This window comes from Mustelus asterias, chromosome 2 (assembly GCF_964213995.1).
Source record: "Mustelus asterias chromosome 2, sMusAst1.hap1.1, whole genome shotgun sequence".
NCBI classification, from domain to species: domain Eukaryota; kingdom Metazoa; phylum Chordata; class Chondrichthyes; order Carcharhiniformes; family Triakidae; genus Mustelus; species Mustelus asterias.
This window is the reverse complement of record NC_135802.1, coordinates 75,355,412-75,377,747: the sequence shown is the minus strand read 5'-3', so window position 1 is coordinate 75,377,747 and position 22,336 is coordinate 75,355,412. Positions and strand designations below refer to the sequence as shown.

At 43.6% G+C, this 22,336-nt stretch overlaps 1 protein-coding gene across 1 annotated transcript in view; it reads left to right on the top strand.

Moving 5' to 3' along the window:
* mtrr (5-methyltetrahydrofolate-homocysteine methyltransferase reductase) overlaps positions 1 to 12,428 on the top strand; it is a 60,244-nt gene extending 47,816 nt beyond the window's left edge. Inside the window, exons 14-15 of the mRNA XM_078237418.1 lie at positions 613 to 795; positions 12,248 to 12,428. Of these exons, the coding sequence (XP_078093544.1) occupies positions 613 to 795; positions 12,248 to 12,392 (328 nt within the window). The 3' untranslated portion in view covers positions 12,393 to 12,428. The remainder of the gene's footprint in view (positions 1 to 612; positions 796 to 12,247) is intronic.
* The last annotated feature ends 9,908 nt before the right edge of the window (positions 12,429 to 22,336 follow it).

The window sequence follows — 22,336 nt, the reverse complement described above, 5'->3', positions numbered from 1 at the left end:
AAGCCTACTTGTGACACTAATTAATAAACTTAAACTGCACTGAACATTGAGTAGGCCTCAGGTCTTCAAACCTGATGTAACAGGAAACTTGTGGCTAATCTACAACAGAGTAGTGGCAATGAACATTGCATCATTTGCCCCTAACAGTCTTCACTTTGTTCTGGCAAACTTTAGTGTAATATTGTGATCCCCTGTATTCTCACTGTGATCATTTTTAACGTTTTTATTTGGGAAAGGAAGAATCTTAACTCATGGTGGTTGTGGTTCGAATACACATGATGGGGTAGAAGCTTTAAATTTCATCTTCAAAAATTAAAAAAGAATGCAGATGTTCAAAATTTGAAACAAAAGCAAAAATGCTGGAAAAACTCAGCATGTCAAATTGGGCCTGGCAGAATCGATGGAGAAAACAGACTTCAACAGATAAGGCATAGACCTTTTGTCAAGACTGGGAGACATTGCAAATGAATGGACTTTAAGAATGATCAAAACAAAGTGCTGGGGAATTAAAAACCCTAACTATGTCTGTCGAGAGGAATGGCAGTGACATAGAAACTAATTAAATGGAAAACCGGAGTCAGCAAAAATGCATCTTGTTCCTTTGCCTTCCAGAAATGAGTTGAGAAGCTTTCAAAATAATGGCACCTTAACCCAGCTGAAAGTCTGTTTCTCAAGGGATCAATCCAAGGACACGTCAGAAGGAAAAGCAAAATATGTTCAACATCTACTTAAGCTCTTTGCTGAAGATGTCACAAAAATGTTGCTGAGTGAAAATGGATATTTGTATGTATGTGGGTGAGTAGAAATGGATAGGTTCACGGTATTGCTGCATATAATAGCATGTTACAGAGTGGCATAGAACAGAGCATGTAATTCTCTTCTGAGATAAATATATATATATAACATCTGGGCAGTGCTGCATTCCTGTTCATTAAGGCACAAGAAATTTATCAGCTGGTGAATAAGTATTCTGAGTACATACATCCTGAGGTGGATGAGATTGTTGATGCAGGGTATTAGAATTAAATATAAGGGTTCAGATCTTCTGAGCAGCGACAATTATCGTTGGATTTCTGCTCCGATCCCACTTTTCCCCAGCCTCGACGCTGCCCTACATTTCTTGATGGAACTTCCAAGCCTAGTTTTCTCAGAAATGCAGAGCACAGAGTCTCTTGGACAGTTATGGGCGGCACAGCAGTTAGTGCTGCTGCCTCATAGTGCTAGGAATCCTGGTTCAATTCCAACCTCCGGTCACTGTGTGGAGTTTGCACATTGTGTGTATCCGTGGGTTTCCTCCGGGTGCTCTGGCTTCCTCCCACACTCCAAAGATGTGTGTGTTAGGTTGATTGGTTGTGCTAAATTGCCCCTTGGTGTCAGGGAGATTAGCAGGGTAAATATATGGAGTTATGGGGATAGGTCCTGGATGGGATTGTTATCAGTGCAGACTCGATGTGCTGAATGGCCTCCTTCTGCACTGCAGGATTCTAGGATTCTATGATCCTATGAATTCCATTGGATCATAGTAGAGCCTGGAGAAGGCAGAACGCACCAAACAGTACCAGCTGTCATAAGGTCTGGTTAAACGTCCAGTCTGGATGTCAGTGAATGGATGGGTGAGATGGATAGAGTAGGGTTGGAGGTAGGAGCTAGGTGGTCGGAGCCTCGTCAGGAGGGGTAATTGGGTTAGTGGGTATGCAGGGGGAGCACAAAATTGAGGGGATGTAATTCCCTCTGGGTTCCTGCCTGCCCCAACCATGCAGCAATTTTATGTCAGAGCAAGGTCTCGGACAGGAAGCCCACTCTTGTCCCAATTAAAGCTCTTAAGTGGCCACTTATTGGCCTCCTGAGGACTGTTTCCCACCCATCCTCAATTTTTAAGTTGGCAGGAAGATTGAACTTGCCCAAAAATAAGAGTTGGATCTCAGTCGGGAAGGGGGGGATGATAGGAAAGAGGAGGAGGCACTCTCTCATCTGAAGCTCCCACTTGAAGTGGGGCTTAAGTTCCAGTGGCTTCTGAACTTCCTTGCTCCCCAAGGCCTTTCCTTCCCTCCCCATCCTGGGATTCCTTGAACTTGCCTTGGTCTCCTGTATCCAGATCAATCTCGGATGTCCTCCTGCATTTCCTGTTCAGTCCACTGCAGCTCTGGTTGCTGCAGGGACTGAAGAGCTGCTGGCCAATCAGACTGGCCAGCAGTTCCCTATGGCAGGACCTCTCCTGGAGCAAATGCCCCCCCTGCAGCCACTTAACTCTTCACTCGAGCGTAAATTGGCTTTGGGGCATTTTGAGTCCTGCTGACTTTTTGGGTGGTGGAAAGTGAAACCCTGCCATCCAAAAAAGTTAGACTAAGTTTTATTCTGTTTAACATTTTTCTGGGTAATTACCCAGGCAAATACATCAAAAATATCCAAAGTCCCTGATCTAACTCAAGGCCCCAGAGAGCAGGGCAATTGAACATTGGAAGTTGAAACTTTCTGGGCAATTGCCACAAAGATCAGGATGTCCGTACTTTCTGTGGGTCCTGACGTACATCTTCAGTTGTACGTCTGGTCTCCAACGATCCGGAGACTGGAAGGTGTGCTAACCTGTAGTTAGGAAGTATTGCATTTTAAACTAAAGCTGAAGTAACTAAATATCCAATTTAGATGAAGAGAAATTAATTAGATTTGGCCAGTAAGAAGGGTCAGTTGTACAAAACAGTAAAAACTCAACCTTAAATAAATATGTCCACTTTTGAAACAAAAGAATACTGGGCTTTATGGTATGAGAAACATAATAAAATAAATGACTATGGTTAATTAGTATGAAACTTTAGCAAGACTACGGTTAGAGTATTATCTGCAGTTTTGGTCTTCACCCTACAGGAAAGATGTTAAGGCAGCAGAGAAATGTTCCTGCAAACTATTGTCTCATCTCCAACCTTCCTTTCCCCTCAAGTCCTTGGCCATGTTGTCGCCTGACAGATCCATGCCCACCTTTCACAGAACTCCTTATTAGGATCCCTCCAGTCAGGTTTACACACTTGCCACAATATTCAAATGTTTCTTATCAAAGTCACAAATAGCACACTTTGGCTGTGACACAGGTAAACTATTTCCCCTGTGCCTCTTCATTGTTGCTGGTCATAGCCAGAGAATCACCTACAATGATTTATCTTCCCGTTACATTAGCTTTGGTGTCCCCCAAAGAACTATCCTTGTCCCCCTTCTGTTTCAAACTGCTCCTTGGCAACATCATCTGAAAACTTTGCGTCAGATGTTTGATGATGCCCCGTTTGACATTGCCATCACCTTTCTTGATTCCTCCACTATTTCTAAATTATCACTTTGCTTATCTGACATCCAGTACTAGTTGAGCTAAAATTTCCTTCAATTAAATGTTGGGAAGACCATGGGCCTGATTTTACCAAAACTTCGTGCCCGTTTTTGGGCACAAAATCGCGGTAAAGTTGGGCGTCGGGCCTTTAACGCGATCTGCACCCGAATCCGAGCAGGTCGCGGCTTTACTGACACCCGATTCGGGCGCGGGTCCGGCCCGCGCCTGAATCAGGCGGCCCGATGATTTAAATGTATTTGCATGCATTTAAATCGACTTAATGAACCGCGCGACCAACTCTACCGCCAAATCCCACTTTACCATCTTCTGGCCCGATCCGCGTCCATGCTGTGATCGACCTGCAAAATAAAAGTCTGAAGTGGCCGCTGCAGCTTCTGAAGAGTGGTGTCAGCGACTGCAACAGCTCTCTGACCCAGATCATCCTCTGGTCCGGGGAGGGCGGGGGTTGCTGGTGGGAGGAGGAGAGGGGGTGTGATGTATCATCCTCTGGTCCGGAGGGTTCCGCTGCCTGTCTGTGGCCGATCCCTCCTGCCGAAGTGCATGTGCGGCCATGCCATCCCACAAAACCTTCAGGATGAAGAGATTCCTCGCTAAGAAGATGAAGCAGAACTGGCCAATTCCACAGTGGATCTGCATGAAAACCGGCTACAAGATAAGTACAAGTCCAAGAGGAGACACTGGAGAAGGACCAAGCTGGGCCTGTAAAGGGATACACCATCACTGGTACACTACCAGTCACAGCCATCTGTCCCACTCTCTTGCCCCTGCAGGGAAGAGTAATCTGTGGGCTGGTAGTGTACCAGTGATGGTGTATCCCTTTACAGGCCCAGCCTGGTCCTTCTCCAGTGTCTCCTCTTGGACTTGTACTGATCTTGTTGCCGGTTTTCATGCGGATCCACTGTGGAATTGGCCAGTTCTGCTTCATCATCTTAGCGAGGAATCTCTTCATCCTGAAGGTTTTGTGGGATGGCATGGCCGCACATCCACTCCGGCAGGAGGGATCGGCCGCAGACAGGCAGCGGAACTCCCCCGACCAGAGGATGATACATCACACCCCCTCCCCTCAGCACCTCCACCTCCCCCCACCCCGCCCGTGACCAGAGGATGATTGTCAGAGAGCCGCTCTCTCCGCTTTCTGCTTTTTCTTTCGTGCCCGGGCGCGGGCTCAGATTTTTTTCCAACTGTGCATGCGCAGTCTAGAGCTCCGATCGGTCCACCAGTGCTAAGCCCCGCCCACAACGCAGATCGGACTGGAGCCAGCAAAACGTGTATGGGCGTGCTGGAAAGAGGATTCCAGGCGCGGATCTATTTGACGCCCGGATCCGGCACTTAGACTCAAAATGGTAAAATTCACCCGCCCCCATGTCTTGCTCCAGACTCCATTCGCTGACCTACATTGACTCCTGGTCACAAGTAGCGTTTCGGTTTAAAAAATTATTTTCCTTATTTCCAGGCCCCTCTGTGGCTTTGCTCCTCCCTATCGCTGGAATCTCCGCCAGCCCCACAATTCCCCCAAATCTGTGCTTTTGGCCTCTTGAGCACCCCTGATTCGTTGGTGGCTTTGCTTCCAGTTGCCTCAGCTGAAGCTTCCCTAAACCCTCCCCCAATTCTTTTTCCTTCTTTATGACACCTTTTGAAACCTATCTCTTTGACCAAACTTTTGGCCATCTGCCTTAATGTTACTTTGTGCCCATGTGTCCAGTTTTGCTTTGGGATGTTTTATTACATTAAAGGTGCTATATAAATAGCAGTAGTTGAGAAAATACTGCATAGGGGTGAAGCCCACAGGTTACTATGCTCGGGCATTGGGTAGCAGAAGGGGCTATGACTAAAACCCATTTCCAGAGTGGGCATTTCCCCCTGAGCTCCGCACCCCTCACCACACCCCCCCCCCCCCCCCCCCCACCTTCCTTCGGGGCCATCAGCCCCACCTCCCCTGCCCGCTAACCCCCCTCCTCTCCCGTTCCCTCCTCAAGGCCCCACACCTACCTGCTCCTGTGAACTCCAGCAGATTACTTGCAGTTCCAACTATGGCCACAGCTACCCATGATGCTGCTGGAACTATCGAACTGGCAGTTCTTTAAGTTGGGACTTTTCCTGAGTGAGGGGCACAAATCCCACCTTCAGCCAAGTAACACCCCTTAAAGTATCAAATAGCTGAGGGGCAGCCGTGGTTTGTGTTTTCAGTGACATGGTGGGAAACCCCACAAACGCAATCTGAAAAATCCTGTCCTATGTCGACTTGGATGTGCGATTTAGATAAATGCCACTTAGAGGAACATTGGTTGCAATTTTTAAAATATATTTCCTTACCATGCCTTAGTATCTTTGCTATCATCTGAATATTAATAACGGGTTGTCTGGTTGTTCAGGTCATTATTTACCTATGACCAGCACTGAGAGTTCTACATGGTCTATTTATTTTCTGGAATCCCTGAAACTGCAAAGCTGGAAGCTCGTGAGCAAAAGTAGTTGGTGGTGTAGAATCGGACTATAAAACTATGGTATTTCATTTCAATTCTCTGACTTTGGTCAATTCCAGGGACATTGCAATATGGACTCCATGTACAGCATGTGACCTGTTTCCTTTCAGCAGATTTTGATAGTTGTACATGGGCAATAATTTGTGTCACATTTTTTAACATTCCTATTTTGGGGGATGGGAGGAGAGCTAAAGTTGGGAAACAAAAATTGGATTGAAAATATACACTTTACAGAGGGTTGGTCAGAACTCTGCTGAACCTCACCACCTACTATGTAATACTGTTTTCCGAAACCTTTAATTTGAGAGATTGTTGCCAAACCACCAAGCAGATGGTGATATAAAAGCAAAAATTTAAACATAGACGCTTGTCTACAGTAATGATCATTTGTCTAGTTTAGAGAGTATTGTATTGTGTTCAGGCTTTCATTGTAGTTTGGGAGGCACAATCAGGTTTCTTCCCATTGCCTTAGTGTGTGTGACCTGGTCACAAGATGGCCCCATCAAATATACAACAATAGTGTTGGACACGGTTTAGTAACCACAATGCAGAAGAGCTGCATTTGGTGTTAGGCGTTTAAATCCTATTTAATTAACATTGTTCCCTGCATGGAAACTTGCCTATTCTCTGGTTGTGTGGAGGAGGGACGTGAACCTGTTTCTAGGGAAGCAAATATTCTGATCTGCCCACATCAATACAGACTCGGTGAATAACTGGGAAAACCAAATTGAATTGTGGAGGTAACAGTATGCCATGTTCTATGCCAGTCAATGCAGCAGATGTGTTGAAGCCAACGTCACGGGGTGAAAATGGGCAGTTTTAGTAATAGTAATGGTAGACATTGGACCGCTGGAGAAGTAATAATAGGAAACAAAGCAATGGCAGAGGAACTGAATAGTTACTTTGCATCAGTCTTCACGGTGGAAGACACCAGTGGGATGCCAGAGCTCCAGGAGAGTCAGGGGGCACAGGTGAGTGTAGTGGCCATCACTAAGGCGAAGGTTCTGGGGAAACTGAAAGGTCTGAAGGTGGATACATAACCTGGACCGGATGGACTACACCTCAGGGTTCTAAAAGAGAGAGCTCAGGAAATTGTGGAGGCATCGGTGGTGATCTTTCAGCAATCACTGGAGGCAGGGAGGGCCCCAGAGGACTGGAAATTAGCTAATGTAACACTTTTTAAGAAGAGAGGGAGGCAGCAGACGGGAAATTATAGGGCAGTTAGCCTGACTTCGGTCATTGGCAAAATTTTATAGTCCATTATTGAAGATGAGATCGCGGAGTACATGATAAAATATGACTGAGTCAGCACGACTTCGTCAAGGGGAGGTCATGTCTGACAAATCTGTTAGAGTTCTTTGAGGAGGTAACAAGGAAGTTAGATAAAGGAGAACCAGTGGACTTGATTTATTTAGATTTCCAGAAGGCTTTTGACAAGGTGCCACATAGGAGACTGTTAAATAAGTTAAGAGCCCATGGTGTTAGGGGTAAGATCCTGGCATGGATAGCGGATTGGCTGACTGGCAAAAGGCAGAGAGTGGGGATAAAGGGGTCTTTTTCAGGATGGCAGCTGTTGACTAGTGGTGTGCCTCAGGGGTCAGTGCTGGGACCACAACTTTTCACAATATACATTAACAATTTGGAAGAAGGAACTGAAGGCACTGTTGCTAAGTTTGCAGATGGTACAAAGATGTGTAGAGGGACAGGCAGTATTGAGGAAGCAGGGGGGCTGCAGAAGGACTTGGATAGGCTAGGAGAGTGGGCAAGGAAGTGGCAGATGGAATACAGTGTGGAAAAGTGAGGTTATGCACTTTGGAAGGAGGAATTGAGGCATAGACTATTTTCTAAATGGGGAAATGCTTAAGAAATCACAAAGGGACTTGGGTGTCCTTGATCAAGATTCTCAAGATTAACGTTTAGGTTCAGTTGGCAGTTAGGAAGGCAAATGCAATGTTAGCATTCATGTCAAGAGGGCTAGAATACAAGAGCAGGAATGTACTTCTGAGGCTGTATAAGGCTCTGGTCAGACCCCATTTGGAGTATTGTTAGCAGTTTTGTGCCCCGTATCTAAGGAAGGATGTGCTGGCCTTGGAAAGGGTCCAGAGGAGGTTCACAAGAATGATCCCTGGAATGAAGAGCTTGTCGGATGAGGAACTGTTGAGGACTCTGGGTCTGTACTCGTTGGAGTTTAGAAGGATGAGGGGGGGATCTTATTGAAACTTGCAGGATACTGCAAGGCCTGGATAGAGTGGACATGGAGAGGATGTTTCTACTAGTAGGAAAAACTAGAACCAGAGGGCACAACCTCAGGCTAAAGGGTCGATCCTTTAAAACAGATGAGGAGAAATTTCTTCAGCCAGAGAGTGGTGCAGAAGGCTGTGGAGGCCAGGTCATTGAGTGTCTTTAAGACAGAAATAGATAGGGTTTTTGATTAGTAAGGGGATCAGAGGTTATGGGGAAAAGGCAGGAGAATGGGGATGAGAAAAATATCAGCTGTGATTGAATGGCGGAGCAGACTCGATGGGCAGAATGGCCTAATTCTGCTCCTATGTCTTATGGTGCAGATATGTGGTTGGGAACTCATTTTAAAGTCACGTACTTAAAGGGGTATTTTGGTGAAAGAGTGTAAACTGGTTGTTTTTGTGTACTGTGCTTCTAAGACTGCTTGAAAGTCTGGTTTTGGTGCACAATCTTATCACTACAATAACAACTTTAATAAAATGTCACTAGGCATCTTACAGGAGCATTATTAAACATAATTTGACACCAAGCCACATAAGGGAACACTGGGACAGATGACCAAATATTTGGGCCTCAGAGGTGTCATATAGGAGGGAAGAGAAAAATGGAGGCAGAATATTTTAGAAAGGGAACTCCAGAGCTTACATTTATGTTCTAGGCAACTGAAGGCATGGGCACTGATTGTGGAGATAAGAGGAGCTCAAGAACCAGAATTAGAGGAGCATATATCCCAGAGCCTTGTCAGGCTGGATGAGGGTGAAAGGTTAGGGAGGGGCAAAGTCCTAACGGAGCTTGAAAACAAGACAAAGATGAGAAATTTAAAATCATTGCAGTGCTTATTTGGGAGTCAGTGTAGTTAAGCAGGAGTGCATCGGAATAGTCACATCAAGTGATGATAAAGGCATGTATGAGTGTTTCAGCAGCAAATGTGTTGAAGCAGAGCCAGCCAATGTTACAAGGGTGGAAATAGGCAGTCTTAGTAATAGTGCAGATATGTGATTGGAAACTAATTTCAAAGTCATGTAGGCTACCAAGGTTTCAAACGCATGTTGCAGCCTCAAGACACAGCCAGGAAGAGGAATTCCGGTCCCTGTTGCTGATTACCATAATTTGAACTTGTCTGGAGGTAACAAAGTACATGTGCAAGTTTAACACTCTAGCGTTAATTAGATATGATTTTCATGCAGCAGCATATGTGGACTGTACACATCCATTGAAGGTGTGGAAGTTGCTGGCTAACACACGGCAATGTGTTTCACGATGGAGCGAAGCTTCAGTTCAAGTGATAGCCACTAAAATGCCTCACTGTTTCCTTTAATGAATATTGACATCAATGTAAGTGGCAATCTGCCCCTTAATGACCCTCCAATTGGCAGTTCCGTGTGCAAGCTTCAACTGCTTTACTAAAATGCATCTTGTATTTTGATTTAAGATGCTGTCTTGACCACCTTGCGGGCTCTTTACCACTTAAGGTATCTGAGAAAATCATTCCTATGATTGCTGAGGAATTGTAATAAAGGTTGTGGTTTCCCACGGTTAACAAATATGTATGGTAAACTTTGTACTTTGATGCTCCAGGCACATTGAGCTCTTCCTGCAATCTACAGTCCATCAATTTTAATGAATAGAAACCAAGTGGCAGACTGTGGTTTCCTTCTCAGCCCTCCATGTATGCATCAATACAAACTGGAGAATGACTCTTCATCACAGGCATTGAGCTTTTCAATAAAACCATGCCAGCATTCGGTGTATTTTAAAATTGTATATTATGTACCATTTTAAGTATTTCAATTTCTTCAGGATTTTAACTGGTGCTAGAAGTGATGGGCAACCGTTTTCTTAAGTTATGGACATACTTTGTACGGTTTCTTTAATTGCTACCCTAGGGAGGCAAAATAAAATCAGAAAGTAGGGCAAAAGGATCTGGTAGGGAATTAGAAATATCTTCAACCAGGCTGCTTTCAGAAGCTCACCTGGAAGATGAGGAGTATCTTTATTTCATTCAAGTTTGGTATATATTAGAAGGGAATGTACCTACTTTTTAAAAAAAATGCAATGAATGTTATGTTGACATTTGTTTTAATAATCTAAGATATTGATTGTAGTTGTACTTTTTGTTTTACCTTGACTGCTATTGGGGTGGCACAGTGGCTAGCACTGTTGTCTCACAGAGCCAGGGACCTGGGTTCGATTTCTGGCTTGGATCACTCTGTGGAGTTTACACGTTCTCCCCGTGTCTGTGTGGGTTTCCTCTGGGTGCTCCGGTTTTCCCCCTCAGTCCGAAAGATGTGCTAGTTAGGTGCTAAATTCTCCCTTCGTGTACCCGTACAGGCGCCGGAGTGTGGCGACTAGGGGATTTTCACAGTAACTTCATTGCGGTGTTAATGGAAGCCTACTTGTGACACTAATAAAGTTATTTGTGCAGCCCCAGACAAAAGCAATACACCATTCACTTGCCATTACTAATTGTAAATTTTCAATTTTTAAATAAAAGCAAAATACTGCGGATGCTGGAATCTGAAACCAAAAGAGAAAATGCTGGAAAATCTCAGCAGGTCTGGCAGCATCTATAAGGAGAGAAAAGAGCTGATGTTTCGAGTCCAGAAGACCTTTTGTCAAAGTTAAAAGGCATAGAAAGTGGGAGATATTTATACTGCAGGGGGAGGGAATGAAAGATGAATCATAGCCACAGAAACCAGGGGAAAAGACTGCTAATAGCTGTCCACAGAGGGAATAATGGGTGTGAATGACCAAACGGCAGGGAAGCTGTAAACTGTGACAGATGAAGACGTGTGTGGGGGGGATGGAACAGAGGTAGAATGTAGGAAAGGGGAAGTGGGGGGAGAAAAAGGTAAGGGAAGGGGGATGGAGTGGGGGGGGGGAAGAAAAATGAAGAAAGACAATAAAGAAATAAAAGGTAGGGAACAGTAAAAAAAAAAATTAAAACAGAATGAAAACAAAGGGGGCCGAGGTGGAGTTGTTAAATTCGATGTTGAGACCGGAAGGCTGTAAAGTGCCTAGCTGGAAGATGAGATGCTGTTCCTCCAGTTTGCGTGTTGAGCTTCACTGGAATGTTGCAGCAAATCAAGGACAAATATGTGGGCATGGGAGCTAAAATGGCAAGCTCTACCCCACCCCAGCCCCCTTTGATTTCATTCTATTTTAATTTTTAACTGTTCTCTACCTTTTTTATTTCTTTATTGTCTGTCTTCATTTTTCTTCCCCCTCCCACTCTTTCCTCCTCCTTCATCCCCCTTCTCTTATCATTTCTCTCCCCACTTCCCCTTTTCTACATTCTACCTCTGTCCCATCCCCCCCCCCCCCCCCCCCAGCATCTTCATCAGTTACAGCTTCTCTGCCGTTTGGCCACTCACACCCTTTCTTCTCTCTGGACAGCTATTAGCAGTCTTTTCCCCTGGTTTCTGTGGCTATGACCCATCTTTCATTTCATCCCCCTGCAGTATAAATATCTCTCGCTTTCTGTGCCTTTTAACTTTGACAAAGGGTCATCTGGACTTGAAACATCAGCTCTTTTCTCTCCTTACAGATGCTGCCAGACCTGCTGAGATTTTCCAGCATTTTCGCTTTTGGTTTCAATTTTTGAATGTTTTCTCTGTTCAGTTTGGTACTGATGATGAATATTGTTGAAGGGATGGGGAAGGTGGAGGGCTGACCATCCAGCCTATTGTCAATATGCTTGCTGGTGTTTTAAAAAGGAAACTGTAACTCAAGTATTTAAAAAAAATTCTTTGAAAATCCTGATTGCAGATGCATGTCAGGTTCAAAGGTTAGCAATGATTATGGCAGCTGTTGAAAATATATATTAAAAATGGGCAACAAAACAGTAATTCCATCTCACAGATGGACAGCCAACTGTGTAGCATTGTTTGTTTGTAAATTGTTTTCTGTTCTGTAACATTGCCTGCAGCTTGTGCCATTGAAATGAGAATCAGTGATTGTGCCATTGTCCAATTTCAAAGTAGTTAGTGTTGCTCTGAGATGGTAAGCACTCCATTATCACTAATACTATATGCTGAGCTGCTAGACTAACCTACAATTCGACTGAAATGATTAAGTTCTGACCCCCATTTATTGCCTATCTGCACGTTGGGTTTTGTAACATCCCAGAAGAATATAGGTTCTTGTTAAAACTACTATTTTACTGATATTATTTTTGTTTCTAAAACAGGGATGGCAAGAATATGGCTAAAGATGTGGCTAATTCCCTCACCGAGATTGTGTCAGAAAAGCTGGGAGTGGATACTCTGGCCGCCATGAAAGTTGTGGCCAACCTACGTGAAGAGAAACGTTACCTACAGGATGTCTGGAGTTAATTGCATCAGGAGAGAGGGGAAAAAGTAGATTTTTTTTTTAAAAAACCTTTTCCACAAAGTGTTGAAGTGCAAAACAATGCTGATTGTTGGAAGATGTGTTAGTAAAACACTCTTCTTAGACAGTGATTGGGGATTTTTAAAAACTGTCCGCACAGCTCCTTGTCAAAGACACAGAATATGGTGATCCTCTTTGATGAATATCACTCTGACAACGTTTAGATAAAAGGTCATCAAACATCTTTTCAAATAATGCACTTTCAGATGAGCTTGGATGTTTTTGACAGTGCCATTAGGAGTTGCTGCGTTGTGATTTTTTTGCTCCTTAAAATGCCGTTGAATGGGTTATTGAGTTTCATCTGTTTTAATATAACCTCTTATTGTAATGTTTGAGTAAAACGATGTAAATGCATTTATTAATGCAATTTTAAAATTACGCCTTTTTATATAACATCCTTATGGTAAGGTTGTTAGTTATGCAACATATAAGTAGTGAAGATTCCATTAAACTCCAATTAAGTCTCGTGATATGTTATAGTTTAGATCGGTTTTAAATACCAGCATTTTCAGTACACCCAAATCACACTTAGTTTATAAATTCTCAGGGTTAGCTGTGAAACATTGCATTTTGTCACATCACTTACCTCACTGACAGTTATTTTGTTGTGCTGTCCTATTCTTTACCTTTGACAGCAAATTGTTTTAATTTTTATTCATTATTTAAAAGTCAAAAATGTTGCTGAAATGCATCCGTGTGCCAATAGGTACAGCATTAACTTTTGTGATCACTGGAACTGTAGCCTTTGTAGGCCTTAAGCAAAGGAAATGCATACTCTTTACTCATTTTAAGTTATTATCTTAGTAGTAGCAGCATAGCTTGTATGTGTTTTTTCTTGGATTCAATACTTCAGTAGAACATTGGGAGAGGGCTGAACTGCAAAGACCATGGTGATCCTTTGAATGCACTATTATAAGTTGCATTGTTCTTTCTGCCCCACTCCCTATTCTGTCAACTCTTTCAGTTCTAGCTGTGTGTTCCTGTGTGCTCATCTTGAAACAGCTAAAGGTAACTTGTTTATGTTTGTGTTATGGTTTACAAAGCCTTATATATGCAAACATATTCTAGATGTGTGTATCTTTCAGCTCTGCATATGCCTGCAAATTCTGCAGAGGTACTTTACATGTGACTTCTATTAAAATTGTTAACATTAGATACACTTCTTTCATCAGGCACCTTAAACAATATGGGGTATGAGCAGGTGAAATTTATTGACATGCAAAAGGTTTTTGGAAAAAACACTTTTACTGGTTGGAAATTGAATAACATTTAAACTATAGACACAAAACAAAATTGAAACCTGTAGGAAAGCACAAATTTTTCCGTAGGCAGTGAAGGAAAGGCGCTCTCTTAACTGCCTGCAGTTTTTTGTGGGCTTTTGATTGACAACTTCCTGTCATTAGGAAGCTGATCAACTGGACAGCTTCTATAGAGGATCTGTGGCAGGGCAGGCAATAACATGCTCCCTCAACCAATCAGATTGAGGAATCCTCACTGAGAAAGGTATTTTTAACCTCAGTCAGTCAGGTGGTTAAAATCTTAATTTAGACAGCAACTAACCTCCAGCTTTAACTGGGACTATAATGTGGGTGAGTGACAGTAGGTGCCTCCAAGGAGTTGGGTTGGCACTTTAAATATTACAGTGAGAATCTCAGCCTCGTTATTCCAACTTTTCAAATTTAATTGTGCAGAGAACTCAGCAGCTAAACCCAGGCGAGGAGACTGGTCCAGTCCAGGACGTAGGTTCTTTTATACTTACCTGGTGGATCCAACATGCCTATCTGGCCAACCCCTTGATTGGGCACCTCCTTGTTCCCAACCCCAATTCTCTTCTGATGCTTGCAATTTCCCCCCACCCCCCCAACCCAACTCCGCACCACTGGAAAATGCAAGTCTGCCTTTGTCTGTGGCCTTCACTGACCTGCCTCCTGCCCAACTGAAAGCCAAGCCTGCTGATCAGACTGGTTTCCATGTAAGAAATCAATTGGTGACAGCACACAGTTAAAATTCCACAGTGCGCAGGGAGCTCCAACTGCTGGGTTCCCTATTCCTTACCAATTACCTGTTCAACCCCCCCTTGGTCAGGAGCCTTCGAATTTCTGCATTTAACTGCATAGGTGGGTTCCAGAAGCTTGTCTAAAAGTAACTACTTTCTGTGGTAGGTGTTGTGTAGAATTGGTTCCCTAATGGGATCGGATGATGCAGACTGCCCCAGGGTAAACCAGCCCTGTGGCGAAAATCACAGGCAAAGTGTTAGACACTCTATTTACAAATGAATGGGCCAGTGCTTGTTTTAGGTCTGCACAAAGGACCCAGTTTTTTTCCTTGTCCTTATCAAGTATCACTGGAGACGCACTCAGGGTGACCGTCCATCCTATACTTTACAGGATCATCCCGTGATTTTCCTTCGTCCTATTTATTTGCTCCCTGGGATGCCATTTGCCCTGTATTTCTCAGCAGTGAATTGGGGACTGCTGGTGAGTCTTCTCTTGGTAAGAAGTCTCTCACAACACCAGGTTAAAGTCTAACAGGTTTATTTGGTAGCATAGGCTTTCGGAGCACTGCTCCTTTATCAGGTGAGTGGCATCTCCACATCGAGTCTTCTCTTGCCACTGCTCTGGTATCTCTGTTTGTTCATATGCAGCTGTGCATGCACTGTGCCATTGGTCCACTCGGCCTTGAGGGAAGAGAGGAGGGGGGACTAGCCGAATTGGACTCAGCAAATCTTTCTTTAAAAAGTTTTAAAACCCATCACACAAGAGAAAACTGTTAGCAAAATTTAATGATATAACTCCTTTTCTTATGGTTCTTACATGATGACTCATTTTCTTATTCCCTGTGCTGACCCTACTTGTCTCGGCGCCCTCTAGTCCTGGCCCCAAGTCTGAGCTCTGGTCCCCTTCCCTCGGTCTTGCCAGCATTCTGCAATCCCCATGATTGAAGCATCCCTTATATCCTCAGAGCTGTTCACCCTAGACACACTTCCAATTGGATTTAAATGCATGCTTCCTGTCTGCCATTTTTGTGGCTGAGGAAGTGGCTATGTGACGCTATCTTTAGGCCCCTGAGTCCAATGCTCTGCAGCTTGGTAACCATGGATGCAATATGCTATCACTAGATGCATAAAAATGTTGTTGAATTCTGAAACATTGGTACCGAGCAGGATGCAATTCCTGAATTAATTTGATTCTTCGACTAGCTTTTTCAGATATCTCTGTCTGTGGTATAATTATGATGTGGAGATGCTGGCGTTGGACTGCGGCGGGCACAGTAAGAAGTCTCAACACCAGGTTGAAGTCCAACAGATTTATTTGGTATCACTCATTCATGTGATAAAGGAGCAGTGCTCCGAAAACTCATGATACCAAATAAACCTGTTGGACTTTAACCTGGTGTTGTGAAACTTCTTGCTGTGGTATAATTAATTACATTATCCACAAAAATATTTGAAAATTGAGTATATTTTTGAAATTTGTGAACATTTTCTATTCTATAAAAGTTGGTTTATTATGGTGTAATGTTAAAAGTAGTGGGCGAATGGTAAACACACAATCGCAAATAAAAAGTTATTCACTCAATGTGGTCATATTGTTTTTTGTTTCAGTTCCTCACTTCCTCCTCTATTGATAACCAAAATAAATATCTAGATTTCAAAGATGACCCCTGGCTGGTTGAATTAGATGTTAGTGGATGTAATGAATTCTTTTTGGCTCCACAGCTCTGTCTACAGTAGGGTTTGCAAAGTCATTGTTTGGAGTAAAGTCAACAATGAATGAACGGTCACAGACCCAAAATGATAACTCTGCTTTTTCTCTCCACAGTTACTGCCATACCTTCTGAGTATTTCCAGCCTTTTCTGTTTATTTATGATGAAAGAAATTAGGGATGGACAATGAATGCTTATCTAGCTGGTGATATCCACATCCTGTGAACAAACGTTTTTAAAAAAATATTAACTTTTCACTCCTCCAGGAACGTGAGTGTAGCGTATCTAGTTTGCATATTTATCTTTTCCTCCAGACAGTATAATAGAGAAACTGCTCATTATTCCAGGATCACCTTGGCATGTAAAGGTAACCCCTGACTTCTTTGCCACCTTGAACCCTTCTCTGAGCCTTCCACCCTCATTTCCAACATTGTGTGAAAAGCTCATGGACGACTTTGATTTTAATGGCAATAGTTGCCTCAGACATGCCCCTCCCTTCCGTTAACCCACCTGGCCAAACATGCCCTTTGAGTTTTTCTCTTTGAGACCCACCTGATGTTCCCTTTATCCTATTCCCACTGAACTGCTGATCACCCAAATTCCCCTCCTGGTCCCTATGTCAACCAATATTGTAAAGTTCTCACTTCAGGTATTGTCCCTCTCTCCTTAAATCTGCTATCATTATCTCTTGCCTCAAGAAATCAGCCCTTGATCCCAACATCCTGCAAACTACCAACGTATCTCCAACCTCCCTTTCCTTTCAAGTGTTTGAAAGTGTGTTTCCAAAATTCACTCCAATCTTTCCTGGAACTTAATATTGAAACTTGCTACAGTAGTGAAAAACTTTAATCCAACTTATAAATGATATCTTTGTGTGTGACAAAAGTAAACTTGCTGTCCTCTTGACCTCTCTGCAGCCTTTGACATTGCTGACCACGCGATCCTCCTCCAACACCTCTCCACTGTCATCCAGTTGGCTACGGCTGCTCTCATCTGATTCCATTCATATCTATGTAATCATAGCCAGAAATTTACTTGCATAGCTCCTTTCCTGCTCCCACACTGTTACCTTTGCTATCCTTCCTCTATCCTCGGTCACTTTTTTTCTCATCCACATACTGGCCTGCGGTGACATCATCTGAAAGTACAGTTAATTTTCACATGTACACAACATGCAGCTCTGCCTCACTACCACTTCTCTACACTGTTCCAATATTGTCAAGTTATCACACTACTTATCTGACATCCATAGAATCCCTACAGTGCAGAAGAGTTCCATTCATCCCATCAAGCCTGCACCGATAACAATCCCACCCAGGCTCAATCCTCATAACCCTGCGTATTTACCCTGCTAATCTTCCTGACACTAAGTGGCAATTTAGAATGTCCAATCCACCTAACCCACATAATTTGGCGTGTGGGAGGAAACTAGAGCACCCGGAGGAAACCCAAACAGACACTGGATGAATCTGCAAACTCCACACAGTGACCTGAGGCCGGAATTGAACCAGGTCCCTGACGCTGTGCCGCCCCAGGGTTGGATGAGCAGAAACTCCCTTCAATTAAATATTGGAAAGACTTGAGTCATTGTTTTTGGTTACTACTTCAAACCCCATTTACTAGCTACTGACTCCAACTCTGTACCTGGCAACAATCTGAGATCAAACCAGTCTACTTGCAGCCTATCACATTTGACTTTGAGATTTGGTCTTTGAAATTGCCAGGTTAATGTTGTAGGAATTGAGTACAAGAGATTAAATTTACTAGCATAAGAACAGAGAACGCTGGAACATCTCCGGTCTGACAGCATCTGTGGAGAGAGAATAGAGCCAACGTTTCGAGTCTGGAAGACCCTTCGTCAGAGCTGCTGAGATTTTTCAGCATTTACTGTTTTTGTTTTTGTTTCTGTTTTGTGTCAAAGTGTTAACTGTTTTCTCTCCCTGCAGATGCTGCCGGATGTGTAGAGATTTTCTAACACTCTGATCTTGTTTCAGATTCCAGCATCCACAGTATTTTGCTTATTTTAGTGTTAAATTTACTAAATTGAGTTGAACCCAGTTTCCAAAGATGAAAGACTAATCCTATATACCACTGCACAAAAGCCTGATCTTGTATGGAACTAAATCATTTCTTCGGTGACAATTGCAGAGGATGTAAACCAGGCACGCTACATGGTCTGCTTCCAGACCACAACCAAGCTGCTTCTCCACTGCATCAGTGCCTTTATTCTTTATCTAGGGTATCCTTGGAAATCAATCCTTGGATTTGCAAAAGGATTAGATTTGATTTGCATCCTGAAATTTGATGCCCCTTAGCAATAAACTTTTTATTTCTCCCTAATAACCAACTTCCCTTTATCCCTCATCTTGTCTCAGGTGGTGTATTTGAGAGAAGCTTTCGCTTGCTGTCTCACACACCTTTTGTGCCGTGTCGCTCCATTATACTTGCGTTTTGCTTTGCTTCAGTAGTTAGAGGCTAAAAATTAGGTTGTCATATTTTTCAGGTGCAGGGGTTGCAATTTATGCTCTGCCCATGCTTGTTCCAGTGGAGCAGTACTGAATTAATCTGATAGTGGCATTGGCTCCTATATTGTTGGCTACCTCTGCACTCAACAAGGAGCTCAGCAACATTCACCAGTAGCGCATCATTCAGCCAGTTTTCTGTTCTTAAAGGCAGTCTACCTATTGTTGATGTATCTGTCCATGACTATTGGGAATTAGCATTGCACATGAGAGAGATTCAGAACAGATTTAGAAGCTCAAAACTGGACAGTTCATCAGGCTACAAGCCACCATCAGCAGCAGAAATATACTCGACTCTGGCCCAGCACATCTCTTACTCTACAGATACCAACAAGCCATGGGATCGCCCTTGATTTGATGAGGAGTGCATGCCTGGAATAGCACCAGGCATATTTAAAAATGAGGCGCAACATGCATGCTAAACAGCAGAAGCTGTGTGTAACAGAATAAAGCACTCCTGCAACCAATGGATCAGATCAAAGCTCCGCAATCCTGCCGTGACCAGTCATAAATGGTAGTGATAATGAAACTAATGGGAGGAGATGGCTCCATAAGCACTCACATTGTCAATGTTGAGGGAGCCGATATGGCAGTGCAAAAGAAAAAGCTGAAACATATGAAACCATCTCCAGCCAGGATTGCAAAGAAGATTCATCTCTGGCTTCTGCAATCCCCAGCAACATAGATAGTCTTCAGCCAGTTTGATAGACTCCATGTGATTGCAAAAAAACAGGTGAGTGCATGGAGTACAGCAAGGTCCCAAGAAAATCCAAGCTGGGGGTACTAAAGACTTGTGCATCAGAAGCCTCTAGTACCTGCACCTCTAGCCCGAGCTGTTCCAGTATAATTCCAAAACTGATGTCTAACTGACAATATGGAAAATTTCCCAGGACAATTCCAAACTGGCTAATTGCCACTTCATCAGTCCACTCCCAACTATCAGTAAAATGATGAAGGATGTCACCAACAGTATTGTCAAACAGCATTTAGTAATAACCAGTTCACCAGTGCTCAGTTTGAGCTCGTCTGGGCCACTCGACTCTGGACCTCAATATGGCCTTTGTTTAAGCACAGATGAAAGAGCTGAATTTGAGAGATGAACTAAGGTAAGTAATTTGAAGGCAAGTAGTGCGAAGGTGGAGCTTGACTCCAGAGCAGTGAGACAGCTTGCTTAATTCTGAGAATTTGGGAAGTGAGGGAATGTTTCTGGTCGATCTTTCTAAAACCTAGTGCAGTTTGCGTTTAGCATTGAACTGTAACAGTAAGTTGCAGTTTCAGTCAGTGACAAGCAAACTCCCTGCTGAGAGTGTAGTCTAAGAAGAGGAGTCTCATCCTGCTATCAAAGGACAAAGGAGGGAAATCGTGTAGAATCTAAGGAAGTGGGTGAGATCCTTTGAGTACTTTACATCAGCATTCATAAAGGAGAGGGACACGCCGATTGATGGTGTCTTGGAGGGTGTGTAAACCCTTTAGAACAAGTCATCATTACGGGGGAGGAAGTGTTAGGTGAATTAAAAAGCATTAAGATAGACAAATACCCAGGGCCAGATGGCATCTATCCCAGATTACTGAGGGAGACGAAATGAAATTGTTGGGCCTCTGACACAAATCTTTGTTTCCTCATTGGCTATGGGTGAGGTACCAGAGAATTGGAGGATAGCCAATGTTGTCCCGTTATTTAAGAAGGATAGCAAGGATAACCCGGGTAATTATAGGCCAGTGAGCTTGACATCAGTGATAGAACCATAGAAAATTACAGCTCAGAAACAGGCCTTTTGGCCCTTCTTGTCTGTACCGAACCATTTTATGCCTAGTCCCACTGACCTGCACTTGGACCATATCCCTCCACACCCCTCTCATCCATGAACCCGTCCAAGTTTTTCTTAAATGTTAAAAGTGACCCCGCATTTACCACTTTATCCGGCAGCTCATTCCACACTCCCACCACTCTCTGCGTGAAGAAGCCCCCCCTAATATTCCCTTTAAACTTTTCTCCTTTCACCCTTAACCCATGCCCTCTGGTTTTTTCTCCCCTAGCCTCAGCGGAAAAAGCCTGCTTGCATTCACTCTATCTATACCCATCAAAATCTTATACACCTCTATCAAATCTCCCCTCAATCTTCTACGCTCCAGGGAATAAAGTCCCAACCTATTCAATCTCTGTGAAACTGTTAGAAAAGATTTTTAGGAATAGGATCTATACACATTTGGAACTGAATAGCCTTGTTAGCAACAGACAGCATGGTTTCATACGTGGGAGAACATGTCTCAATAATTTAATTGAGTTTTTTGAGGTGGTGACAAAAATGATTGACAAGGGAAGGGCTGTGGATGTTGTCTACATGGATTCTAATAAAGCATTTGACAAGGTCCCTCATGGCAGGCTGGTGCAAAAGGTTAAATCACATGGGATCAAGAGTGGACTAGCTAGATGGATTCAACTGGCTTGGCCATAGAAGACAGAAGGTAGTGGTGGAAGGGTGTTTTTCTGAATGGAGGTCTGTAACTAGTGGTGTTCAAAGAACAAAGAACAGTACAGCACAGGAAACAGGCCCTTCGGCCCTCCAAGCCTGTGCCGCTCCTTGGTCCAACTAGACCAATCGTTTGTATCCCTCCATTCCCAGGCTGCTCATGTGACTATCCAGGTAAGTCTTAAACAATGTCAGCGTGCCTGCCTCCACCACCCTACTTGGCAGCGCATTCCAGGCCCCCACCACCCTCTGTGTAAAAAAACGTCCCTCTGATATCTGAGTTATACTGCGCCCCTCTCACCTTGAGCCCGTGACCTCTCGTGATCGTCACCTCCGACCTGGGAAAAAGCTTCCCACTGTTCACCCTATCTATACCCTTCATAATCTTGTACACCTCTATTAGATCTCCCCTCATTCTCCGTCTTTCCAAGGAGAACAACCCCAGTCTACTCAATCTCTCCTCATAGCTAAGACCCTCCATACCAGGCAACATCCTGGTAAACCTTCTCTGCACTCTCTCTAACGCCTCCACGTCCTTCTGGTAGTGCGGTGACCAGAACTGGACGCAGTACTCCAAATGTGGCCTAACCAGCGTTCTATACAGCTGCATCATCTGCAGGGATCAGTGCTGGGACTTCTGCTGTTTGTAATGTAATATATATAAATGACTTGGAAGAAAACATAGCTGGTCTGATTAGCAAGTTTGCAGATGATACTAAGATTGGCAGAGTTGCGGATAGTGATGAAGATTGTCAGGGAATATAGCAGGATATAGACTGGAAAATTGGGTGGAGAAATGATAGATGGAATTTAATCTGGACAAATGCGAGGTGATGCATTTTGGTACATCCAATTCAGGTGGGAGCTATAAAATAAATGGCAGAAAAATCAGGAGCATAGAGACACAGATCGGGGAGAGCACGTCCACAGATCCTTAAAACTGGCAGTACATATGGCATGCTTACCTTCATCGGATGGGGCATCGAGTATAAAAGTTGGCAAATTATGTTACAGTTGTGTAAAACGTAGGCCACATTTGGAATACCGTGTCCAATTCTGGTCACCATACTAGCAGATGGATGTGGAGGCTTTGGAGAGAGTGCAGAAAAGGTTTGCCAGGATGTTGCCTGGTATGGAGGGTATTAGCTATAAGGAGAGATTGAATAAACTGGGATTGTTCTCCCTGGAAA